This window comes from Sceloporus occidentalis, unplaced genomic scaffold (assembly GCF_023333645.1).
Source record: "Sceloporus occidentalis isolate IW3139 unplaced genomic scaffold, rSceOcc1.0.p SCAF_163, whole genome shotgun sequence".
In the NCBI taxonomy this organism is placed as follows: domain Eukaryota; kingdom Metazoa; phylum Chordata; class Lepidosauria; order Squamata; family Phrynosomatidae; genus Sceloporus; species Sceloporus occidentalis.
Window position 1 is genome coordinate 1608234 of NW_028317143.1, and position 27401 is coordinate 1635634.

General features: G+C 41.3%; 1 protein-coding gene across 1 annotated transcript; it reads left to right on the plus strand.

Annotated features, from left to right (window-relative positions):
* The first annotated feature begins 1469 nt into the window (after positions 1-1469).
* On the plus strand, positions 1470-24560 carry LOC149279529 (ventral anterior homeobox 2a). Its single transcript, XM_089501103.1, has 3 exons — positions 1470-1725; positions 14632-14819; positions 24099-24560. The coding sequence occupies exons 1-3, from the start codon at positions 1470-1472 to the stop codon at positions 24558-24560; spliced, it is 906 nt and encodes a 301-aa protein (XP_089357229.1).
* The last annotated feature ends 2841 nt before the right edge of the window (positions 24561-27401 follow it).

The window sequence follows — 27401 nt, forward strand, 5'->3', positions numbered from 1 at the left end:
CAAAAAAAAAAGGATAAAGTCATGTTATTCCTTAAAGAAAATCAATATGAGGGTTATTTTTAAGGAGAATATAGAAACTTGGAAAAAAACAAAAGCTGCAAAATCTCCAAAAGTTACAAAAATACTTAAACGCCTCTTTTTTTTGTTAATTTGGAAAACATAAACGAATAATTTACACGGCTTTTCTTAACTGTTTTGATAAGCGTTTCCGTAAAACTTGTTTTTGCCCAAATAACTGGGCTGATTTGTCGTGGACGAAAAAGGAAAAAATAAATAATAAATCATAAAATAAATAAAAAAAAATACATGATAAATTCGGATACGTAACCTGAATGGGCAATAATTACACGTTGAAAAGCCAAATATGAAATGTTCCATCTTCGGTGTTCTCTTCTGTCCACCACTCCCACTTTTTTTCTATGTATATTCAAGTGCCTGCCACTAAATAGTTTCTTTGTTTACCAATCAATTGCAGGCATTTGACAAGCAGGAAATTACGTTGCGGTAAGCACTCAATTTAAAAATGCCTCCTACCTACCTCCTTTCTCAACAGATGCATTTATGTAGCTGCGATTCCAAGGTATTCCCTTAGCCTATCTTGGGAAAAGCAGAGTAGGAGGGAGAAGAGGAGAGATGAACATATAGACAAGCTTTGCTAATCTGCCATTCTCCCCCCCCCTCGCTGCCCTTCTCCCTCCCACCACCCCCCCTTTCCCATTTCTCTGCTCCCACCTTCTTTCCCTACAATATATATATATATTTTTTTAAGTAGTATCGATCTTTCATCCGCGCAATCATATTTCAAAGTCTAACCTGTCAGACAAAAACATAAAGCAAGAATTGGTCCTGAAGAAGACAAGCCTTGGGTTCGACGGAGCACGCATCTCCTGTCTTCTTCGTGTTGACTGTACGCACGTATCGCCCGCATCGAGACTCCAGAAGTTTTTGAAGAGGAACATTTGGACCGTCATAGCTAGAACTGTTAAAAAAAAAAAAAGAACTCAAGCTTGGAACGCCTTCTTTTCTTTCATTCACATTTCTTCATACTTGGCTGAACAATCAAAGACAAAAAAAAAAGAAGAAAGAAAGAAAGAAAAAAGGAGATTAGCACCTCCCCGTTATTTGTTTTTTAAAGTATCTCGACATTTTTTAATGCAGAATATATGCAAGCTTTTTTTTTTATTGGTCTCATTTTAACGTTCGAAAACCCAGATCTGGGGGCTACTCGGCGTTTGTGCTCGTAAAAAGAAGCCGCGTGTTTATCTTGGGGGGACCCTGCGTTCGTACGATGGCAACCGTGACGAGACCTTTTGTGGAATACTTGTGTGGAACCTCTGATGCCCTACATGCGCTAGGCTGCTGACTTATGCTGCCTGCGTGAATTGTCGTTTGCTTTTTTTTTTTTTTTCTTTCTGGAAGTGGTGTTGGCGGGAGGGGGCAGTTTAGGAGTTAAAGGGGGGGTTCTCTTGATGTTTGATCAGGCGACTAGTATGGGCGATGGAGTGTCCGAGGAGAGAAGCCCTCTCTGTGGCAAATCAGCCACGTCTTGTTCAGAGCGACTCAGAGACAAGGGAAGTAGGGCAGATCTGGAGTGTTCCCTCCGAGGCCACAGTATAAAAGACATTCCTGTGACCTCCACCTCCAGCCCCGGCTCGTCCAAAGAAGAAGGTCAGGACAGCCAGTCTTCAGGAGAAGCTGATTATTGCAGACGGATCCTGGTCAGAGGTAAGGATTTAATCAGGGGGTGGGGGGTGGTTGATGGAGGGAATGGGAAGATGGGAAGGAACCGGGAAGAGCGGCGATGAATGGAGGCATCTGAAAGATGGGTGAGCAAAATAATACAACCTTATCCTTTCAGCTGTGCAGAGGGGCCTCTGTTTTCCGTCAAATGCCCTAACGCGAAGCAGCGACCGGTTTCATTAACGAGCCAATAGTTTTTTGCCCCAGAGACACGCAGCTTCGTAGCTGCAGGTGCCTCTCACCCGTCATGGTGATCGTGCGAAAGTTATGTTAGTCCGATAACGCTACGAATGTCTCAGAGACGACAGTTCCTCCAGCGTCGGAGTCGTGTCAGAGTTATCCCTTCTTTCCCGTAGCGATCGAGGACTATCTTGGTCTTCCCAGTGAGGCACAATACGTCTTATTGTTCTGCGCTTCACAGCCGGCAAGGAGTCCTTTCCATGTCAGGCTCGAGATCGAGATGTGTAGCTGCCGACGTGCACATAGAGGGCATGAAATATGTATAAAGAGTCGTTAACGAGGGCAGCTTCCCACTTTTTTTCTATAGAACGAGGAGCACAGACACATAGTTCGAGATTAACATAATAACACATATAATACTCTACTCGCAATGGAACCCTACAACACATAGCTTTATAAGGACCAGAAGAAGCTGCCGCTTCACAGTAGAGGAAAGAAACGTCACGAGTGTCTATATTTAGAATGTGCGTTCCTTTACGTCCCTCGATAAAGTCTAAGGTCTCGTCCGCCGTCGCTCCTGCTCTATTTTTTCCGACCGCGAATGTGTTGGTATTTTTTTTTTTTATTATTCCGACATCCACTCGGATAATCATGGCTTTTTTTTCTTTTTTTTTTACGTGCAGAGATCTATAACTTTATTGTCCATCAATCCAAAACACAAGCAAAGCGAGGCCTTGTCTCGATGGATTCCAAATGCCCAGTGTGCGTTCACAACCGTAAACAAAGCAACGTGACGAAAGTTTGGCCCTCTGCGGTGAATTAGGGCAATAAATGTACACTTTGTGTAATATCAGGAGTACTTGGAATTTTCATGTAACCCCCCCCACCCCCCACAAATATTTCATACATTTTGCAGGACAAAAATGTGATCATAGCTTTGAATCAAGAGCTTAAAGACGTTCAATGAGGTAAAATAAAATATATCAGGGACTCTAACATTGTGAAAGTTTGCAGGGAAAGCCTTGATTTTATGAATTTGCAATGAAACGGTGAAAATAACGACGTTTCATTTTCAGAACGTCCAAAATTTGTGTTGATCCCATCGTCCGATTAGAGGTTTATATTCCGAGGCACGAGATTAAACGCTTTTCTTTCTGTTACATAATGAAGCCATGTGCTATGTGTCCGTATCACGCGTGTTCTATTTTTAAGGAGCCTTAAGTAGCACATTAAAGAAATATTCTTTAGTTCGGCTTCTTTTTTACCCCAAGAATTTCTTTTTTTTTCAAGCTTTAGATAGAATTTTAAAAAGCTCAATCGTCTAATAGTATATAATTTAGGTTGAAAAAAGTTTTGGGACTTGATACAAGCCAACAAATTAAAATAAATGAAAAAAAAAAGTATAAAATAATTATTTAAAATTATGAAAAATATCTATATATATATATTGATTTTTTTTTTAGATCAGGAATAAGTGAAGTTACAATATTTTTCATCCTTAAAACAAGTAGCTGATATTAGCACCCTGTTAGACTCTGATTTAGTAATACGTGCTCGACGTCCGCTGGATAAAAACATTTCCAAAAAATATTGAACCCCCCCCAAAAATACATGATCTTGACATTATTAACTATGTATATGCTTTGTTTTTGAATACATTATTAATTTTTTGCAATATAGAAGTCTTGGAAAAATATAAGGTTGGGAAAATTAAGTTGTCACCAGAATAAGGTTTTCTCGAACCATTCTAGAAGTGTGTCTGGAAATTGTCTTTGTTCTTCACGGTATTTGTTCGGAAAGCATTACGCTCCGGAAGAGCATTAGGAATTTACAGGGTGGTCGTATAATGTATCGGTAGGTGTAATATTATCAACAGGCTGCCCAAAGGATATAATTTGACCTTTTTATTGTTTTTATTTAAAAACACTGGAAACGTTTAATTTATTTATCGTGAAGTGGGTACGGAAACACTTTTTTTTTTTAAGTGGGTGGTGAGAAGTAAGACATGACAGAAGGGCTGCAAAATCTATAATTTATTGAACAATCTTTACTATGTGCAGACATTTTTGTTTCCACTCATTAAGTTCCTTTTTTATATTTATTTAGTGTTCCGTATAAAATAAAAACCTTGGACAACAATGAGGGAGTTAATCGAGGCAAGGGGCATATTCTGAGTGGTTTTGTGCAAAAATATTGTGATTTTAGCTCATGCTCTACAAATGTATTTAACTCTGTCAGCTCCTCTCGGGAACGTCATATTATATTATTCAAATTAATAAAATAAAAATAAAAAAATAATAATAAATATAAATATATATATATTTATATAGATATATATATATATATTTATTATTATTTTTTATAGGTTTTTAGAGGCATAGCTACAACCTGCATATGTAGACATCATCGAATATATATATGTGCTAACGTAGATGAAGATAGTATGCCATATTGAATGCCTTGTGAAATTAGGTCAATTTAGAAACAGCTCTTGTGTAAGATGATCTCGAGATATACGACTTTGCAGAAGGAAATATGTAGGCGGGTGTGAAAATAATAGGTTTGATGATTTTTTTTTATTTTTTTAGACTGAAAACAAAAGGATTTTTTTTCCCTGAATGCAATGTACATAAAAAAAGATAGCATCCTATTTCAATTTTTTTTTTTCAATATTTGATTTCATGAAAGGAAGAACATTCCACTCGGAAACAACAACCTTGGCATTCTAAAATAGCAGAAGGGTTATAATGACTTAATTAATTAGTTTAACACTTTAATGGAATCTTAAGCACTTTAACGCAGTTCACAGCAATTTAGGAGGTATTAGCACTGTATAATATAAATAAAAAATGTGAAAAAAAAGGAAGGATAATAGTTTTCAAAACTTTATATTGTTCAAAAAACTAAAATAATAATATCCAATAGAGCTTTGATTAAAATCAGCTTCGCTTGCATTTCTGTATCATACAAAAAACGCAGATATCTGTTGAGACCTGAAAGTGCTGTATATGTGGTATTTTTGGGGGTTTTTTTTTAGAAATTTTGCATGTTAGGTACATAAAAAAAATAAAAATTAAAAAAATTAAAAAAAGACATATTTTAGATATTTTTGGATAAATGGTGGATAGGTCATATATGGTCTTTTCCGGCTGTGAGATGTGTGACTTCATATATTATATGGTTCAAATATATTTCACGGCGTTAGGCAATGGGCATTAAATATTTAGGTATAGCATCCAACTTATAACATATACAATAATTATGTATGTTCAGAGAGCCCTATTCTCTCGATGTTTACTGGCGCACAGAGCAATGAGATTTCCAATAGGAATCGATTAATTATTCTTTTTGACAATTGTTATTCAGAGGCGTACTAATTTTGGAACCGTACGATCCATATACAGAACAGAATAGTGTCATCGGTCATCTCATAAAGACTGGATACCCAATTGTTCTTTATCGAAAGCCATGACGCCCAGCCACCATTTTGATCTGACCACCCAATACTGTAACAAAATGGACGTACTTTCACACGCAATGCCATAAACGTCACGTAGAATTTTTGGCACAACTAGGCACAATTTACTTAAAATGTAAAATAACATCACATGATATTTTTCATTTGATACAAAAATAACGTTTTAATAACTTTTTACCCTCGCTTGAAAATTTTATTTTTATTCTAGTATTTTCCAGTATTTAAAACAAAAAAATTCAAAAATGTTATGTAAAAATACTTGTAAAAATATAATCCGAGTTATGGTTTAAGAATAAGTATTGGGTAGGAAAATATATCTGTTGTCTAACACAGTATCTGAAGGATTTTCAGTCTTCAGCCTAAAAATGGTGACCTGTTACATGCGCCAAGAACATAAGTAAAAACTTGTGCTTTTTTTTAAAGTAATAAAAAGTCATTGATATTGATGAATGTGGACCAATTCTGTACTTTCCTTTTCTGAAAAAATATTTATTAGGACCTTAGACACTTTTGAAAGAAGTTACCTATGTTGTAAATCTATAGGGTAAACCTGTGTCTAAAAATCAATTATTTATATATAAAAAATTTGTAAAATGTATTGTAATAATTTCTTGTTGCCTGATTCATAAATATTATATTATAATTATAAAAAAATGATATTATATTATATAAAATGCTATTGATTTTTTAATATTTTTTTTCATTGTCCAAAATATTTTTTTATAATAAAGTAATAAAACGTCTAATTAAGTATAAGGGTAATGGGTCACGGCGTCCTGATCATGGTATTAAGTAATGCACATTAGTAGTGTATGATATCACGCATGAAGATATTCTTTATTCAATATTTATTTATCTATTACTGTAAGAAATCACAGTCTGCTTAACTTATGTGAATTTTGTTGAAATTTATAAATTTTTATATATTCATTTTTTTTATTGGTATTTCTTATTAACTTTAATATTTAGAAATATTATATTGGTCAGTTGGAGATGAAAAAAAAGATACTTTTCTATGAGAAGGGAGATTTTTTTAGAGCCTTCTGCAAATGATTAACCTTAAAATAGCAAAAAAATAAAAAAGGGGGGAGGTCTGAAACGTGCACAGCCAATCAGATCCGAGCTGCGCAGGACGAAGGCTGGGGCTACTGCCAATATTAATTCCCTTAAAAAAATATATAAAAAAAAAATTCAGGGAGAATCTTGGGGTCAAAGACAGCAAATCGGTGCATCATCTCAAACAGCGGCTTGTGAACGTGTAATAAGAATGTTACGTAATAGTAACAATATTCCATTCAATATCTGAAGTGCTACGGATTCTCTTCAAGGAAAAAGGTGATAAAAAAGACAATATTTCAATTACAAAAGGACCCCTTTAATTATTAATGAACATTCCTTTAATTGTCTCTCGGAGGAAATGGAACCTGGAAACTCTTTAATTTCACAATAAATTGGAAAAAAATGTCTTATAATCTTGTAAAATCAACCAACTTTTAACTTAAATGCTTTTACTTAAATAGTTTCCCCAGTATATATATATATATATATATATATATATATATATATATATATATATATATATATACAGTATATGTCCCATGTGTATGTGAAAAAGTAAACATATCAGCACATTGCTATTTTTATATTCTAGATTTTTTCATATATTTTTTTCCTCGTCAAAGTGCTATTTTTTAAGCTGCCACTAACTAGCAGCTCATATAGTCTCAAGAAATACAATAAAAATAATCAAATAGTTGGTCTATGAAGCTTAGTTGAAAAAAAAAGTATTTTTTTCTATTCCCCCCCCCATACATTTCTACCCCTAAATATATATATATATTTTAAACCAAATAGATTAAAAATATAACAATACGTCATCCATTTTTCGTTAGATTGGTTACGTGTAAATTAATATATTAAACAGAAGAAAGGTCACATTGATGGCTATGGAGGGGGCTTCTCCTGGAGATGGGGTAGAAGTGGGTTCTTGGGGGGGGGGGCTGATCTGACCAGGACATATAGTTTAAAAGTAAATGTATGTAAGGACTATGATTGAAATATATTTGCATGCATATAAGTTATATATTATATATTATATATATATACACTCACCAGTATATCACACATGATATAACAGAAACATATAGGGGTGGCTGGCACGGTTTGGATTTATAGATGAATGATTGCATCATACCAAGCGGATGGGTGTATTCTATAGAAGAGGTTATATATCTATATGGAAGGGGGAGGGGCAGATGGTATATAAGCTGGGGATGTATTTTATAAATATTTAGAAGAGAGAAAAAAAATCTAAAGTATTTTTGGGAGGAAAAGAATGATTCTGGCACAAAAGTTCTGAGCCAAATGTAAGTGTTTATTTGGTATGTATAGATATGGAGGAGGGAGAGTCCATCTTATGCGGCTACTAAGAGGCAGGGACTGGTCATGTGGCACACCGGGCTAACCTGGCTACCAACAAATGCCAATGGCTGGATGCTGCCCCAATAATAAGGGACTCCTTGTGTTTACCTCTCGAGGGAGACCTAAAAACCCATAAAGTTACATTTTCAAACATAAAATTAGATTAAAAAATGGCCCCCGACGCCGGCGCTCTCTGTCCTGGATAAAGGCCATTAATAATATTGTTATTACACAAAAAGCACCAGCTTAAAGGCGACAATGGCATTTTTTAAGCTAAAAAGAATTGTGTGTAATCACTAAAGCCCTACCACCCTCCATTTTTGTTTTCGGTAGATTTCTTTTCTTTCGGTCGGGTTCGGATATTTAATCGTCGATAGACGGGATACATAAATAAGGGGGCAAAAACAGACGTCACACACAGCATGTTTCATACAGGGATACGTTCAACAAAATAAAAAAAAGTACTTATTTAGTTGCAGGTCCCACCCCTGCACGTCACTGATTGGCCCTTGAAGCAGCAATCATTAGCAGGAAAGTGTTCCCATTGAAACCAATAGGCGATAAGAATCATGTGCTGCGGAAAGTAGCTGGGGGTGGGGGAAGGGGCAAGTGCTTATGGGGGGGGATTCTCCAGAACCCTCCTATAAATCTGGAAGGGGAACACCACATATATTTAAAGGGGTCGCTCCATATCTAGGCATTAAAGTACATACGATGGCTGGATACTACATCTCTCCATCCAGCCTCCACTCTCCATACTACACCTCCCCATCCAGCCTCCATACTACACCTCCCTATTCAGCCTCCATACTACACCTCCCCATCCAGCCTCCATACTACACCTCCCCATCCAGCCTCCATACTACACCTCCCCATCCAGCCTCCATACTACACCTCCCTATCCAGCCTCCATACTACACCTCCCCATCCAGCCTCCATACTACACCTCCCCATCCGGCCTCCTCCTTTATCTTACATTCATCTTTACCTTCACCACCAGCTGCTCCTTCGTCTTCTACCAACTCTGAATGTAACTACTGAGTACTTGAGCAGAAAGACCGGCGGAAGAAGAGAAATCTAATTAAGTCCAAGGTTTTGCGCTTGGGGATGGAGGTGATCACATGACTTCACCGAGCTCAACACCCCAGAGGTGATGTCATCAGGCAAAATGCCCTACATTCATATTTAATATGATAGCGCTATATAAAACAATAAATAATAATAATAATAAGAGTTATGACTGCCTGATGAAGGATATGCAGCGTATAGTAATTCTTTCTTAACGATATTAGCAGTCATGCTATTTATAGTGAGGCTTCAGAACCGGACCTGCTCTAGAACCCAGCGTACCGGATCACTTTACAGCAGGAGAATCGGGAGGACTAGATGGGGCCGAATGGGGAGATTCTTGGGTTTCTATAATTGCTTTGATTAAATTTTTTCTGCTATGACACATATTATGGTCTAGCATACCTGCCAATCGTCCCATTTTCTGCAGGATAGTCAGGATTTTGGAGTACTATCTACTAACTGCCCTGTAAAAGCAGGGAAGTTCTGTAAAAAATTATTTTTTAATTTAATGAGAAGATGGTATATAAATGGAACAGCCTCCCAGCAGAAGTGGTAGAGGGTAATACAGTGAGGGTATTAAACATGCATGGGATAGACATACGGCTCCTGAATGTAAGACGAGACCAACGGCTGATTAAGGTTTGAGTCTTTAAAACGGGAAAAAAAAACTAAGCCTAATGGGTCTGATCTGCCGGCAAGGTTCTATATTTCTGTACATCGCTTTGGAGTATGTTGGCGCTTTATACATCAAGAATGACAGTAATAATGATAGGAATCATAGGATTCTGTAATTCGACTAAGTGATGATGCAATTCTAGTCCTTCTCTCATTTGAAATCACCCCTTCTTCAATTTCCTTTCATCCAGACAGAATTTTTACAGATTTTGTTAAATCCATCAAAATGAAGATTTTTTTTTAATGACAAACGCTGTTGCAGCACTTACCTCCTGCCCCCCCCCTCCTGATTTTAGGGTTTCTATGAATGAAGCTGGTCCTTCATGAAAAAGAGAGCTGCACATGTCTGACGGCACGCACTCACCAGGAGCGCTCATGCATGCGCATCCTACGCATTTCCCTTGCATTGGACGCAGATGGCACACATCCGACGGAATGGGGCGGGTCCAACAGCTATACATTGTCTAGAAATATGAACTAGATTCAATATTTTATTAATATTTATATCAAATATGTTACTAATATATATTAAATACTATTTTATATGAAATATATCATATTATTTATTTTGTGTAAATAAAATAAAGATTATTTTTTGTTTTATATATGTATATATATTATACAGAATATTATGTTATATTAAATATACTATAATCAATATTATTTTAAATTAAATATACTATATTCAGTATTATTTTATATTAAATATATAATATTAAATACTATTTTATACTAAATATTTACCGGTAATATTAAATATTATTTTATATTAAATATTTTTTTTTAAATATAGATTTTGGTAACAAACAATATTGCCTTTTTTAATGGAAATGTAAATTTTTTTGGCTTCATTTGTTACGCGTTTCAAAGCAAAATAATGCTTTTCCACAGAGATCTAGTTACGATGTTAACCTAGTTCTTATGTTAATAAATTTAAAAAAAAAAATCAAAATGAGGAAAAAAAAGTTGGAAATTGGAAAATTCAGAAATGCCTCATTCTGATTATTAATCATTATGCTTCTTTCTCTTGAGGTTTCTCTTCCTTTAAGGAAAGATGTGACACTGGTTGCCTTTTCGTAGTTGTCTTTTAGGACTTGCCGTAAAGCAAAGCAGCACATGCGTAAAGTACTGTCAGGGGCCAGTGGGTGGGGCTAAACACTAGCCCTTCTCAGGTTCTGTTTATGCCACGCCCCCATCCTGTCTCTGCTTCCGTATAATCTACATTTAAGACATTTAACATAGAAACATAGAACTTTAATCAACGCCCATCCCATGCATGTCTAAATCCCCTCACTGTATTAGCCTCTACCACTTCTGCTGGGATGCTGTTCCACTGATCTACCACCGCCCTCAGTAAAGTAAATCTTCCTCACATTACATCTAATCCTTTGACCCTCTAGTTTTAGCTCATGGCCTCTCGTTCTAACGTTTCCTCTCCTCTGTATACAGAATATTTCTTATTTACTGAAAATGGCTACAAAATAACATTTACCAAAAATTGCAGCATTTTCTCTTCTCATTGAATGAGCCCGGTGCCTAATGCAGACTGATGGACGGCCTATAACCTCATTTCTGCTGCCGTAGGCACTGGAGCTGGGCTAGCGGCCCACGGGGAGCCAATTGGCTCATCCCTCTATATATATATATATACATACATACACATACATACATATATATATGTATACCTTCAATGTAAAGATTCCAGGGCTTGGAGACGTTACACGGCCATTTTTTAGTCTATATTTTTACATCTCAGGGTAAAAGCATTTATTTGACCCAAAGACGAGAATTTTCACCCTGATCCGTACGGGCTACTGAAATCTGTCACTCTCCCTATACGTCATTGTCATCCTCCTACCCTCCCCCTCTCTGCTCTCCTTCTGATCTATTTTTATGCCTCTTTCACGCGTGGCGTATATACGGTTCTCTCAATCTTTTTATTTTTTTTCTCACGTGCGCGGTTTATAAGCAGCGACTGATCTGGAAACGCAGGATGTTATTTGGGAAAATATTTGATAAAAAGGAAAGAAAATAAAATGAGCCAATGGGAGCTAAGCAGGGCACGGAGACCCTCCCCCATTGGCTGTAGAGGGTTAATCAGCCCCGCATGTATGTTGTAGTCGTGGTCGATAGCTGCTCTATATAATGTCATTTATGTTACGGGCGAGCGTTCCAAATTAGAACACTCAGCAGCCAATGGGAGATAAGCAGGGCAGATATTCCACCTCTGATTGGTTAGCTGCACGGAGTTTGCGTCAAATGCGTCGAGTCATATTAACGTTACAATATAACATACAATGTCTGTCTATAGGTCAGTGTATTCAGCATAAGAGTCACAAAAGTCTCTTCTCTGCCGCAGAAAGGTTATTTTCATTTTTTTATGGAATAAAGTGAATTATGGCCTACAAACCTATTCATAAAAAGAATTACCGCCCATTTCCTTCTGAAATGTAGTTTGTAGGTCCCTGATATATATAGGGAAGTTTTACTTTATGGAAACGGTGGTAGATAAGCGGAACAGCCGCCCAGCAGAAGTGGTAGAGGCTAATACAGACATTTTTTACAGGCTTCCAAGATCCTGTTCAATCCATCAGGACACCAGACGGATGAGATAGGGGTTTGTTTAACGAACCCTACAAAATAATCTAACTTTTTTAGTAACAGGTTTTACCCTCAGGGGAGCTTCATGTAATAAATCAGATTTTCTGGTTTGTGGGCCGGGCCGGACAGACGTGTAATAGGCGTGTTAACAGGAGAAATGATTTCCCCGGAGCAGGGGTTGAGTTTAACCCGTTACATGTCATGGTGAGTTTCCTTCCCATCGCTATGGCAGGTGACACGGCACTCAAACAGGTGCCGGCCAGGTATCCCAGAACAGCCGAATCCACAGAAATACATCAAGGTTAACAGGATTTGGACTTTGAAAATGCATGCTGTAGGTATCTCGGGATGCACCTGTGCTGTAGGTTTCTCGGGATGCACCTGTGCTGTAGGTATCTCAGGATGCACCTGTGCTGTAGGTATCTCAGGATGCACCTGTGCTGTAGGTATCTCGGGATGCACCTGTGCTGTAGGTATCTCGGGATGCACCTGTGCTGTAGGTATCTCGGGATGCACCTGCGCTGTAGGTTTCTCGGGATGCACCTGTGCTGTAGGTATCTCGGGATGCACCTGTGCTGTAGGTATCTCGGGATGCACCTGTGCTGTAGGTTTCTTGGGATGCACCTGTGCTGTAGGTATCTCGGGATGCACCTGTGCTGTAGGTATCTCGGGATGCACCTGTGCTGTAGGTATCTCGGGATGCACCTGTGCTGTAGGTATGTCTGGATACACCTGTGCTGTAGGTTTCTCGGGATGCACCTGTGCTGTAGGTATGTCTGGATACACCTGTGCTGTAGGTTTCTCGGGATGCACCTGTGCTGTAGGTATGTCTGGATACACCTGTGCTGTAGGTTTCTCGGGATGCACCTGTGCTGTAGGTATGTCTGGATACACCTGTGCTGTAGGTTTCTCGGGATGCACCTGTGCTGTAGGTATGTCTGGATGCACCTGTGCTGTAGGTTTCTCGGGATGCACCTGTGCTGTAGGTATGTCTGGATGCACCTGTGCTGTAGGTATCTCGGGATGCACCTGTGCTGTAGGTATCTCGGGATGCACCTGTGCTGTAGGTATCTCGGGATGCACCTGTGCTGTAGGTTTCTCGGGATGCACCTGTGCTGTAGGTATCTCGGGATAAACCTGTGCTGTAGGTATCTCGGGATACACCTGTGCTGTAGGTATCTCGGGATACACCTGTGCTGTAGGTATCTCGGGATACACCTGTGCTGTAGGTATCTCGGGATACACTTGTGCTGTAGGTATCTCGGGATACACCTGTGCAGTAGGTATCTCGGGATGCACCTGTGCAGTAGGTATCTACGGGATACACCTGTGCTGTAGGTATCTCGGGATACACCTGTTCTGTAGCGTCCAATAAACGGCTCTGAACGCCATGGAGGCAGTTGGGCTCAAGCTCGGGGTAGGTCCATCCAAAACTGCCCACCAAGGTTGTTCAGCCATAAGCACTCACCACACCTGTCCAAAGGTGCCGAACTTCTACTACCGCCCTTTCTAGATCACCGGGTTAATCGTGCTGTGGGAGACACTTGTGGTTTTGTATTGAATTAAAAAAGGTGCCTAATACCCTACCCAGCGGCTCCGCTAAAATCCTAGAGGGGCCCACTATACGCACGGACACCGTCTGGGGGCCCAACGAACTTCCCTGCTGTAGATTTTGAGTAGACCCTAAGTGACGGCTTTGACATAAATTTTCCATTACATTTTAAGTGAATTATATACCATATTTATATTATATACGGTATATACAGTAATCAATTTCCCCCCAAAATTACTGTCGATTGCTGATTCAGTATTAAAAATATTAAAAAAATATAAAATAAAATCATAATTTATTATATTTTAAACAAATGACGTTAAAATGTGAGTTTAATTTTGCAGATATTTTTTTCGGAAACTCATTTAATAATAATAATAATTTAATTGTGTTGCAATCCTTCTTCTTGTACCCCGCACTGGGGGATCATGGGAAATGAGTTGGTTTTAATTACTACTTATTCAACAATTTTTTTCAGGGAATGCTCAATTGCCATGTGATACAAAATCAGACACTGATAGGTTGTTGCCATAGAATCTGGAATGGCTTCTTAAACATTCATGTGTTGGGTTTTACAAGGAAAGATTAAAACGGCAGGACTGCTGCGGCTTATTATGCGAGGTAGCAAGTGGAACGGCAGCTTCAAATGACCATTTTTTTTTACTGGGATCCCCTTTTTCCACCCCATGGAAGACGATCAGGTCACATGTCTATGCCTCAAGATAAAATCAGACATTAACAATTTCTTGGCTGGAGGGAATCATTTTCCCGTCGCACCATGCGCTTCCTCTCATTATGTGCTCATGAATTTGTGTGCAACGAGCTAAAGCTTCCCCCTATTTTGGGGAAATAATGTATTTTAGCCACAAAAACCATGCGTGAAGTAAATTTGTGTATTTTTTTCCCCCCTTAGATGCCAAAGGGACGATTCGAGAGATTGTTCTCCCGAAAGGCTTGGACTTGGATCGGCCCAAACGGACCCGGACGTCCTTCACAGCCGAGCAGCTCTACCGCCTGGAGCTGGAGTTCCAGAGGTGCCAGTACGTGGTCGGCAGAGAGAGGACGGAGCTGGCGAGACAGCTTAACCTGTCCGAGACGCAGGTAAGAGACCTCACCGGGGGAACAGCTCAGCGTTTGGCTACCGACCGGCATAATGGCTAGTAGCCAAAGTAGTTAAAAAGTACGCTGCCTCCCCCGTGCTGGCTGAGAGTGATGGTAGTGGCAGCCTGGCATCAGAGCTAAGGTCACAGGTTGCCTAAGGAGCCATAACCCGAGAACCTAACAGCGGCAGCCAAGTGGTCATAATAACGGTCGTTATGGAAACCAGGACTTGTCAGGAAGTAGAAGCTATTCTGAATGGAGTCACCTGCATTCAAGCAGGGATTCCAGCTGTGGAGAAAAGCACCAATCGGCATGCCGAGATATCATTAAATGGGAGGAGAATATGAAGGAATCGGCTTCAGACGGTGTGTGAGAATCTGCCCCTTTTACCCCTGGGGGTAAAAACCCAGAGGTTCCAGGGCAAATCCTGACACTTGCCATGTATGATGCGACAAATATCCTCCCTGTTCGGACTCTACAGTACGAGCGGACAGCCTATACCATGCAAATTTCCAAATGGAGACCCCTGTTTTTGGGGGGAGTGCGGCAAGAGAGGACCAGGAACAGGTTCATCCAGCAGGGCCGTGCTCCTGGGACAGTTGGGAGGTATGACTATACGGCACAGGATTGGGAAGACCATACCATACAGAGAAGGGGGGGTATTTCTAGATATTCCGGACGTAAAGAACATCCCCGTCCTTCGGAAGAATAGAATTTCACCCCCGGGGGGGGGCTGTTGGCAGGAGATCCGTGTTTGTTTATCAGATCAGGTAATTAAACCTCGTTTATAAAAACAGCAACAACCCTAAAAATCCCAATTACAGGAAAACCGAGGCCTTAATTACTCACCGTATAATTAGGGAAACTCAACTGTGCACGCTGCCAGTAATGAATGGGTTAATGGGAATGACCCCGCGCAGGCGCTGCGCTATGTATTTCTTAAATGCCTATTGGAAAATCAGTACATGCCGCCCAACTGTCTCACTTTGTGCGGGACAGTCCCGGTTTTGCTACTCTATCCCTCGGAGCCTACCATTGCAGGACGCGGGCAGAAGTGCCCTCCGACCTTGGTGGGTGGGGTACCGCTGACATCACAGGAAACACCTCCATTTAAAGGGGAAATGGGCGGGGAGCGGGCGTGTCAAGACCCCACGACCCGGGGGGATTCAGGTCAAACCCGGAGAGTTCCCAGGTATGTTTATAAGACTTTGGGCTTTTGTCCCAATTATGTTACGGTTGATATCCCTGCTTGAATGCAAGGTTTCCATGACAACCGGTAGTAGATCCATGTGGGTAACACATTTGAACGCCCCCCCCGGACCCACCACCCTCGGCCAGGACTCCCCCCTGTTGTAAAGTTGCTGATTGTTGCCGATTGGTTCAGGGAGCCTCTGTGAGAATAGGGGCAGGAGAAGCACAGGAAACTATGTAGACAATGCTGGCTTTGCCACGGGCTGCCTCTGACCTCACTTTACCTTTTAAACTAAATACCCACAAAATAATGGCGCAAAAAATACCTAAATGTAAAATATTCTTTTTTCACCGCATTATTTGTAATTAAATTCCAAAATCCCATTTTCTTGGTTCTTTTTTTGTGATGAGCGACACCGGGGCCGGACGGGCATCGACGGGTCGTCCCCGGGCGGTTTAAGGCCAGCGGCCTCCTGATGAGGGCTAGCAGCCCCGCCGAGAATACGCCCCGTGTGCCAGATGGCCGGGACTGTTTGCCGCCTTCGATTCCAGATTACGAGCGCTTTTCCTCCCCATGGGTTGTAAGCCGCATATCTATAGTAATAAGAAGCTTAGAGGCATCGTGCATACATACGTGTATCGTATGTTCCACAGGTCACGGGTAGGTTAATATACTCTTATCGGTTAGGAGTTTAAGGAGGGGGGGCGGGCAGAGCGCCAGCTGGGCGCAGGGTATTTACACCCAGTGCAGGCAGGGAGGCAGCTGCACGGAAAGTAGGTCGGAGAACGTGGACATTCTTCGGGGGGGGGTGCAAGAAAGCCCTCCCCCCACCGGTCGGGGGTATCACTGCTCCATACCTACGGGCTGTATGCGGACATGCGCGACCACCGGCGAACGTGTTCGTTTAACCCTTCGTGCCCCGCCGTCTAATGTACATATTGTAATATCTTGATGGATCGGTGACCGGGAGCTCGATGCGCGCGTGCACGGATATACCTGCAGGAACAACCAGAGAATTATATTTTAGGGTCTTTTGTATGATTATTAAAAAGATATAAATATTTATTTAAAAAAATATTATTTATTCATATGGCGCCAACACAGGCAGGATCGCTGTCCAACGGAATCATACAATCTACGGGTTGTTGGTATAAAGAGCCGATACTATGTATCGATGAGCCGTTTATCGAACCCGTGGCCCCAGTTAGCGGGGGGGGGGTAAACATTGAATATGGGGTAAGTATATATCTGTCACTGTCAGCTCTTGGTGACACATGCCGATACCGCGCATGTTTGTTAACGTGTTAACAGTCACGGCACTGGCTGGGTACACGGAGACACATATGTTGCGGTTAAATTCCCCCCGGCAGAGGGTTGCCGGTATGGGGCTTACAGCTTAGACGGATGAGGTCAGCGGTGTAGCTGCCGAGTAGGTCAATCGCTGGGCTAGAGCGCACCCCGCGCATGTACCGGGGCAGCACAGGCAGATCCATGATGAGATGGGAATCACCCCTACAGAGGGCAAATTACCAGTCCCCCCAATACCCCCAGTGACCCAACCGACCCCCCCTGCCAGCCGCTCACTGTGTGCGTAGATTATTGGGCGGCCAGCACCAAGGCTTTAACTATTTATCCCCCTGTTTAATAATTACAAGCATTTCCTTCCTTTAGAAAAGCAAAAAAAAAAATTAACAAAGATAAAATATTAAAAAATATATAACTATAATATCACAAATATAAAAATGATTAATAACATATTATTAAAACTAGAACAATTTAAAAATACACACATATATATATATATATATATATAATATCATAATATTCCAAATAAAATTATTTACAAACGAGTAATAATAAATGAATAATAATAATTCACATTTTTAGTAGTTTTACATTTTAGTAGGAGTTTTTCCCGTATCTAGTATGGTATATATCACATACGGCTAGTTTTTTTTTTTTCTTGCTTTAAAGGCCTTTTAATTTCTCTGTTTAATCTTTTCGTTGTAAATAATTAATTTTCAAGTTGGAAAAAACGTTACTTTCCTGTTTTAATGTTAACGCGGTTCAGCAGTTTTTACGATATATTTTTACTTATACTACATGGTCTTAAGACGGAAGGCACGTGACTTTATGTTGCAAATAGATTTATTCATTAAAGCTCTTAAAGTGATAGCGTTTACCACTTTAATTGTACTGTAAGGGAGTTTTACTTTAATGAGTGTGTGGTAGATCAGCGGAACAGCCTTCCAGCAGAAGTGGTAGAGGTTAATACAGTGAGGGAATTTAAACATGCATGGGATAGACATACGGCTCTTGAGCCGACTCCTTCCTATTCTACCCCCGCTGTGATCATATATAAGACTCCCAGTTGGTACTTTTACCCCCTTTATGTTATGGTTGATCTCCCTGCTTGAATGCAGGTGACTCCATTAAGTACATCTTTAAATAGTGACAAGTCAAAGTTTCCATGAGGACCGATATTAGAGCCATTTTGGTAACACATATGGCGATTTGTTAACCCGACAGGTTATTAAAGGGTTAATATTTCTAGAGTTTTAGAAAGTTCTGGGGTAATGGGGGTCGTGGAAGGAAGATGAGCCCAGAAATCATTCTATGTGAAAGAAATGACGTCCTGTAATGATTGAGTTTGACTGGATGCATAGAGTGAGTGTGTGAGTGTGTGAGCCCTATCTAGTCTGCCCGTTTATCTGCTGTATTGGCCTCTACCCCTTCTGCTGGGAGGCTGCTCCACTTATCTACCACCCTCTCAGTAAAGTCAAACTTCCATCTAAAAGACTCGTCTGCTCTGTAATGAAAACATCCTAAAAAAAGACAAAAGTAACAACTGGCGAGCGCCAGCATTCCAATATACAGTTTGTAAATTGGCTGCGTCTGATCACGCGTGTTCCGGTCCACGTTATCATGCGCGTGCGTGTGTGTAGGTCCAGAAATAAAAAGAAGCGCTGTTTGTTGGCGTTCCCGCCGACCGGCGGAGGTGAACATAACCAAGCGGCGTTTCTTTCTGTGCCCTCGCTAATGCCGAGATCCGGAAGGCTCCAGCAGGTGGCTCGGTTATAATAATAATTGAAAGCCGGCCAGCTGAGATCGCCAGCTGAGTCATTTGCCTGTTTATAAAAACAAGCCTTCGTTCCCTTCAATCGAGTCGCGAAAAAAAATAAAAATACCAAGCGTCGGCTCTTACGCTAAGTGCTTTCTCGAGACGCGGCGTAATAGCCCGGCCGCCGAGGCGCAAATCGCTGCATTTCCAGCCCTCTTTTGTTGGCGCTCCTTGCCTCGGACGCCATTATCCGCTCTCGGAACGCGGGAGACAGAATCTATAACATACGAATTTACTAAGGAGAGATAAGGTTTTAGTGCCAGACCAATGGCCCCATTTACTGTAAAAAGAAAAGCCCAAAGCTTAAGTCATTGTCGGCGTGTGCCACCTCTGACGGAAGCCTGCTCCAGGCGTTCAGAACAGTTTTTGTACCTGAGCCTAAAACATAACGTGCAGCCGCGCACATCCAGCCGTCGGCCGCACTTACATCTTAAGGGAGCCACCGGCCTTAAAGCCCCAGGCGCTGGTGGCTGAGGGCACCAAACCCATCGGTCAGTATTATGCCAGATGGCACCCCGACCAAGAATACTCTTTCGGCACGACCCCCCAATGTTTTATTTTCTCCATTTTATGTAGCTCATTAAGGGATGCGATGATGAACCGGAGCATCGCCTATCCACCCCTGTATCCAACGTCAAGGAGCAGAAGACCTCACCACAGCCGCCAAAGTATTTCTTTGCTGTCTCTGCCATTGTCCTGAATATTTGCCCCAAATCGGGCGCTCTCCATGCGCAAAAGTGGCTGCAGACGTGCCCCTTAAGCATAGATCTTTACAATGTGCCCACCCAACATAGGCAGACCGTGCTGAGACATCACAACGTGGTAGGACCTGTACAGTTGGGTGTCCTGCACGTTGGGTCCTGCGCCGTTGGGTGTCCTGATGATGGAAACCTAGAAGTTGAAGTCATCAGTGAAAGGGTTCCATTAGTACGTTAGTTACGCAAGGATCCTGTGCCTCCGAAATCGGCCCTTGGACCCCTTGGTCGCGTCGAAACCTATTCTGGAGGATCTCATGAGACAACGGGTCGTCCCACCATCGATTTCAGTGAAATTTCTGCATGTCTGTGCGGTACAGAGCCAGAAAAGCCAAACGTTTACCGGACAGCGAGAGAGTTAATCGGACAAATTTTTTTTATCATTATTATGTTTTTTTTATAAAACCCCGCTGTGCCATTTGTCCGTTGAGTACGCGCGGCCGTTTGTGTTAAAATATTGGGTCCGGACGTGACAACAACAAAAATAAATACAGCAGTAAACGTGGAGCAGAGGTCCCCCGGCGGTCCCTTTGTGTCGAGCCGGCCAAGTGGGGCGCGCGCCCGTCGGAGAAGCCGCTCGGCAGAACAGAACGGCGCGGCGTGGCTCAGCTTGTTAGCGGGATCGGCTCTTTGCAGAAACGCGCGGCCCTCGGCCCCCGTGTAATCAGGATCTCTGCGTGGTGCGGGGGCATTATCCCAACGCTGCGGAATGCTGGCGCCTTTCATTGTTCCGCTCTGAAGTGCGAAGCGGCGCAGGAGATCCAAAATGTAAAAAAATAAAATAAAATAATACACGAGTGCGCACGCGGGGCCCTACTGGGCGCACGAAGCCTAATTTTGATTTTTTTGTGGAGTTTTGCCAACAAACTAAAATACACGGAGCCAGGGCAACGGGCTAAAAGAAAGAACATTGGTATGCTTTTCCTACTAAGTAGACATTTGTTATTTTTTGTTAGGTTCTTCCCCGTAATCCGGAGGACAGCGTGACACGAGACTCTGAAAAGGTCGGCTCGTTAAGACGTGGAGAAAGTACCGGTTTCGCGAAACGCGTTAACTTACAATAGCGGCCCGGGCCGCGTTTTCCAGGCGGGCTGCGGACAGCAACGTTCCGAAAACACACAAAGAAAAGTTTTGGGTTTTTTTGTTTCGCGAATCAAACGGCAGAACTTTGCTCGGGGACGGCTGTGTCTTTAAGGTGTTGGACTCGGAAAGTCTTTCTCCTTCGGAATCTCGCACATTAGGGGGTGTTTTACCCGCCGAGATTATCCGAAATTGCCTCTTTCGAAATAAAGTGTCCAATTACCGCTCAGTCGCTCAATGCTTTTGTCCGTGTCTGTGCAAAGCATCATGGGACATGGTCCTGAGACAACGCTTAGATACCGTTAGTTATTGATCGGCGTAAAAGGGTACGTTCCTAACAACGTCCTTCCCAAACACGGCTCTGGTCCTTAGCGGCTATTTCGTATCCAGAGAGAAGCTCTTGGACCTGGGTGTTGGTGGCCACTGACCACTTCCACCCCAGCCACGAAATGGTACGTTCCCTTACGAAAAATTACTGCAGTTTTTCTGAAGTAATACTGCAGTTTTTTGGACATGAAAAAACTGCAATACTGCACTTTTACTGCACTTTTTTTTATATTGCAAACCTACAGTTGTAATTCAATGTACTGCAGCTTTATTGCATTTGTACTTCCTTACAAAAATAACTGCAGTAAAACTGCAGTACAGTGAAGTACAAATGCAGTAAAAGTGCAGTATTGCAGTTTTTTCATGTCCAAAAAACTGCAGTATTACTTCAGAAAAACTGCAGTCATTTTTTCGTAAGGGTTAACCCCGGCCGCTGCCGACCCAACTCGGTCTCTGTACATAGCAGCCTTTGTGGCAGCTTTAAAAAGTAACGTGGAACCTGTGATTAATAACCCCCAGCGCTGTATACAGTAATATACCCCCCCAGCGCTGTACACAGTCATATAACCCCCCAGCGCTGTATACAGTAATATAACCCCCAGCACTGTATACAGTAATATAACCCCCCCAGCGCTGTATGCAGTAATATAACCCCCAGCGCTGTATACAGTAATATAACCCCCAGAGCTGTATACACTAATATATCCCCCAGTGCTGTATACAGTAATATAACCCCCAGCGCTGTATACAGTAATATAACCCCCAGCACTGTATACACTAATATAACCCCCCAGCGCTGTATACAGTAATACGGTATATCCCCCAGTGCTGTATACATCATAGTGCCGGTAGCGTCCATTGAGTGTATGTGAGGAGGATAAGGATATACGTTCCTCCTGCTCCCTTTAAATATTCGCAGATACTCGGTGTGCCGAGCTGTGACATCATTATCTGGCACCGTTGAGTCTGTCATGGAGTAGAAGAAGTAAGAAGCGTAAATCTGGCCGAATACGGCTGATGGTTATCCATTAAAGCCAATGAGAGGTGATCTTTTTCTTGTGATGTCCACTTCAACCTTACCTAGTAGCAAACACCTGGTTCTTATGACGTGGATCCATAAAAGTCTAGCTTTTCCTTCTCCCTAGATTTAATTTAATGGCTTTTTCCATATGGAAAATAATGCCCCCCCCCCCAGCCCAGCTGTACCTGCCGCCATTGATGGAGCAGTGGTACGGTGTGACGGAGGTCAAAGCAGCCGTCGGCACAGACCTCTTCTTTAGCGTTTGCCAACCTAATGCCAGGATTCAGTATATAATGCTAGCTCCACATCCACTCTTGGAGAGGTCTGAGCCCATCGCCTCCATCTTGTTTTACAGCCTTTGGTGGCTTTTGAGAAGACCAAGGGACAGCTACCCTAAGGTAAGGCCTGTCCCTCATTAAGGATGGACCCGCCATTCTCTTTCTATAAGCTTCCCTATAGAACTTGTTCTGGTCATCCATACGTTGGACTTGTCCACATCGAGAGGTCCACCTTACTCCCGACGATGTCCAGTTGGAGACATAACATCACGAAAAGGTTTCCTCCGTCTACACACCAACCTTCTTTTGTATTTATTCATACGTTGGCAGATTTTTTCCGGAGCTCTTTACGTCCAGCCTGTGTTTAATGCCTCAGCATCTGGGCTTTGGGTCTGCGTTTATCCGAACGTACGTTCTCCACTCCACATTCAATGGACTTAAAAGCCAGGAGGGAAAACTGTAATTGTCCTTTCTTTAAGCCGCATAGAAGGAGTGATTTACTTAAACAACAGAGAATGCTTATGGCAAGAGTTTTCTCAGCGGGCGCCCTCCGTTTCCCTTTGTCGCTGTCAGATTTGCTTAATAATAATGGCGTTTTTTTCCTTAAATATAATGAATGATTACGGCAACCACTTCATTTCCGCGCTGTTTCCCGTAGTTCCCACCCCATCATTTTAATGTATATTTTGTAAAGCGTATTTTACACAGAAAGCTACATTTAGACATGAATCTCTTTATCTTCAGATTTAAATAAGTAAAAAAAAAAAATATAAAAAAGCAAATCCGCAGTAACCGTTTGCAAACGGAAAAAAAGGAATGACATAAAGATTAGAGCGATTTGGGAATCGGAATAAATGCCATTGTCGTCTTAATTGAAATAACTAGATTTAAGGAGGATGGAGGGTGAGAGATGGACCCTTAGGTGTGCTTCAATAATGAGCAGAAATAAGGTAAAATACTTGCGAGTTGATGAACGTGAAATCACATGTTCCCAAAAAAGAGTTTCTAAAAGACTAAAGTATATATATTTTTTTAAATAAATATAGAAAATTGGTAAATTTGTCATGGATTTTTTTCTTTAAAAAAACCCCCATTAGTTTAGACAATTTTTGGTCCATATAACATCTTTCTGCTAAGGTGAGTGCTCCAGCATAGCAATAGTTAAGGACTCTTCTAATAAAAATGTGCTGTTTCACACCAGCATTAATCACCTTAGAGCAAGGGTGTCCAACCTGTGGCCCTCCAGCTGCTGCAGGACTACATCTCCCATACTCCTCTACCAGCCATTGAGCTGAGCATTATGGGAGATGTAGTCCTGCAGCAGCTGGAGGGCCCCAGGTTGGACACCCCTGCCTTAGAGGGAGCACTGATGACCTCCAGGTAAGGTATCACCTTGGGTTAGCTGTAAAGACTCTGGTCAATGACGGTTGGAACCTTCTAGGTGAGACATGGCTGGGATTAAAAAGGGATCACCCCCTTTATTGACTCCTGTCCTTCTATTTCAGGTCAAGGTCTGGTTCCAGAACAGGAGGACAAAGCAGAAGAAGGATCAGAGCAGGGACTCTGAGAAACGCTCATCTTCAACATCTGAATCTTTCGCCACTTGCAATATCTTAAGGTTGCTGGAACAAGGCAGACTCTTATCAGTCCCGGCACCCCCCAATTTGCTTTCTCCTAGTCAAACCACCATAGGAACTTCTTCTGGAAATGGGTCCAGCCTTGGGAATTCAGAAAGCACGTCGCCGGTTATAAGGAGTTCTCCTCCCGGGGCAGGAACCTTCAACCTCCAGGTGCCATCATTAGCTCCGACTTCTCCGCGGTTACCAGCTCCTCTTTGTTTCCCGGGTCCTCTCTTGGGAGGTCTACATGAAATACCCACCGGGTACGGACTAGGGAGCTCGGCTTTCGAGCCCTACACACGCTTGGAAAGGAAAGACTCTACTTCCAGTAAAAAGCCAAGCTCCTAACTTCTTCGAAGGTGTCAAAAGCCACTGTGTTGGCTACCCAGTAACGCGATCCCGGTGACCGGCCGTTGGGAAGACTTTGTCTAGTGATTTGTGTTTGTTTCACAGTGATACAAGGATCTGGATGTGGAGGCCAGGAGATGGAGAAGGTCTTAGGACACGTGTGCAGCTGCTAGCACTGGTACATTTGGATGTGCCCACTTTTTAAATAATCCCTAAGCACTCTCGCCACATTGCTAAAGTATATCTTTCCCATCCGGCTTACCTGGGCCAACGTTGGGCCTCGTAGAAATGTCGGGAGGGTGGGGTGGTTTTATACCTCAAAGGTCAGCGCAAGAAATTGGACCAGTTCTCCCATTATACCCATTAATTACGCGGAATGATACTGGGAAACACAACTGAAAATGATCTAATGCAGAGGACGCCAATAGTCTACCGGGGTCGATGTCCATCAAACGTGGTGGAATTCCCATTTTTCAGCGCTACGGAGTATGTTGGTTCTTTGTATATAACGAGTCTTAAAAATCTACACCAGCAAATTCATCCCCCAAAATTCCCAGTTTCTCTTTTTTTATTTGGACGAGACATCTGACGGTTGATAATTATTATTCTCTATTTAGAAAGAACAATTGTGAGGCAAAATTGTGACAAAATTGCAAAGAATCCCTTATAATAGAATTGTAATCATTGCGCAATCAAGATCATATCATTATTTTGTATAAAAATAATTATTTTACAATTTTTTTTTGGTACCTGTTCTGCCACCTTTATGCGTTAATTTAACTGAAAATAACATAAATTGGCGTACTACTTTTTTTTACCCATTCTTGCAGATGTTTTTTTTATATATTCATAACTTTTTACATATATGGTCCATAAAAAATGTCTAATATTCAAATTTATAACATTTTTATTAACCCGTAAAAACAAAATCAATCTACAATAATGACGTATTTCTGTAACAAACTCCAATTACAGCCCAATTTTGGGTGAGAATATCATTTATTAGGTGTTTAAATATCCCCGTCTCTTTCAAGTGAGATTCAGATATTTTCGGCAGACGTAGAACCAACTGAATATTTTAACGTCATCAAAAACTAAAAAAACAGGTCTTAAAATTTTTTTTTTTAATTTCTAAAATTGAATGTCCTCAGCCACAGAATAAAACATAATCTTATAAATTAAATAAATTTAACGCAAAATGGGTTATTTACAAAGAGTTGGGGTTTTTCTGGTGCAAGGAAAATATTCCATTGGTTGCTTGGTTGCTATGGCAATTGCACTAGTTTTCCTATTTTTAACACCCTATAGCACCATTTTATCGTGAAATATGCTTCAAAAGCTCACGATTGACTTCTTTCATAACTTTGTTTAGTTTACCGCTAAAAGACCCCGATTCATACAAACAATTGGAATTTATTTTTTTTATTTAATATTACAAAAAAAGCGCTGTTGAAAATAAAAAAATATAGTTAAATAAATTTTTTTTTTTACACGTAACTTTTTCCATCCAATTTATATTTCGTTATATTCCAGCATTCCAGCATTTCATATATTTTTTAAGGGATGTAAGTCAATAATATTATATAAAAAAAAAATCTAATAAATGTGAATTGTAGGTAATTAAGATAAACGGCATCTCGTCCCGAAGGTGAGAAATGAAGTGCGTACGATGTCACTTGTGGAATGTGTTTTAAGAGACATCACTCGAATATTCTGTGATGTTCTAACCCAAAGCTGGTCTTTTGCGAGCCGTCAGCAATTACTGGGCTAAGCATTCCCATCATCCCAGGACGTAGAGGATGATGGGGATTGTAGTCCAACCATGAATGAGTGTCCTAGCCCTTTAACCACGGGGGTCCTGCATTTTTAGAACAGAATAAATAAAGCACTTTGGGAGGTGGCTGGGTAATTGGGGCTATTGGGGGGGTGGCAAGGACTTTAATGGAGGTCGGTGATCTGTCTCGATGTTTCGTGGCCAGTCCCAAATGTTCATTCGTCCTTTAAAAATGATAAAATTTATAAAAAAATAATAATAACGTTCTCTGTAATTTTAAGAAAATAAAAGTAATGTTGTGCTTGGTGCTTGGTACTGAAGGTGTTTCAACATAATGTTTTTTTCTTCATTCTCACAAAATAAAAGTTGTCGGCTTTCAGTAACGCAGAGTCCTGTTTTATTGGGGGGGGGGGCAGAGACACCGCAGGGGTGGTATTGAAGCGTCAGAGGTCCTAGGAAAAACTGGACTGTCCCCGCTAAAGGTCCGAAAGCGAGAGCCCATTGGCAGGGGGGACCCTATGGCTACAAACGCCCAGACCACTTCTGCTGGGAGACTGTTCCACTTATCTAGCACCTTCTCAAGTGATAGAAGAAACATTGTATCCGGAGAGAGATTTTGAGATTCAGCGGAGTCGTCTTCTTCACCTTCATCATCTTATTCCCGGTATAAACCGGCCCCGGCTGCCCGGTGTTGTTTACACAAAACTCTTTGCCGTTCTCCGTACTGAAGAGAGGGTTTTATGCAGGAGTTTATTTTAAGCACGGGTCAGACCTGTTCCTCCACCAGCCCCAGGCGAGGGGACGGGACGCGTGCTTATACATGACAAATATCCCCCACATGAAAAACAATAGAAGCCGTAATCTGGGACCTGAATGTATTATTATGCATTTATTAAATATATGGAATTCTAAAAAAACCCAAAAACCCACACTTTTTACATAAAAAGGAAAGGTTCTAAATTATTTGGTTTGGAATTGTCACATTTTGTGGAATATATCATCAGCCATGATATTTTTTTCTTATTAATGTGAAGATCAGATGTTGTTGGTCTTCTAGTGGAATGGCT

Coding starts and splice junctions, on each gene's coding strand:
- LOC149279529 (XM_089501103.1), top strand. CDS start 1,470: ATGTTTGATCAGGCGACTAGTATGGGCGATGGAGTGTCCGAGGAGAGA. Junction 1,726..14,631: donor CAGACGGATCCTGGTCAGAG/GTAAGGATTTAA, acceptor TTCCCCCCTTAG/ATGCCAAAGGGACGATTCGA. Junction 14,820..24,098: donor TTAACCTGTCCGAGACGCAG/GTAAGAGACCTC, acceptor CTTCTATTTCAG/GTCAAGGTCTGGTTCCAGAA.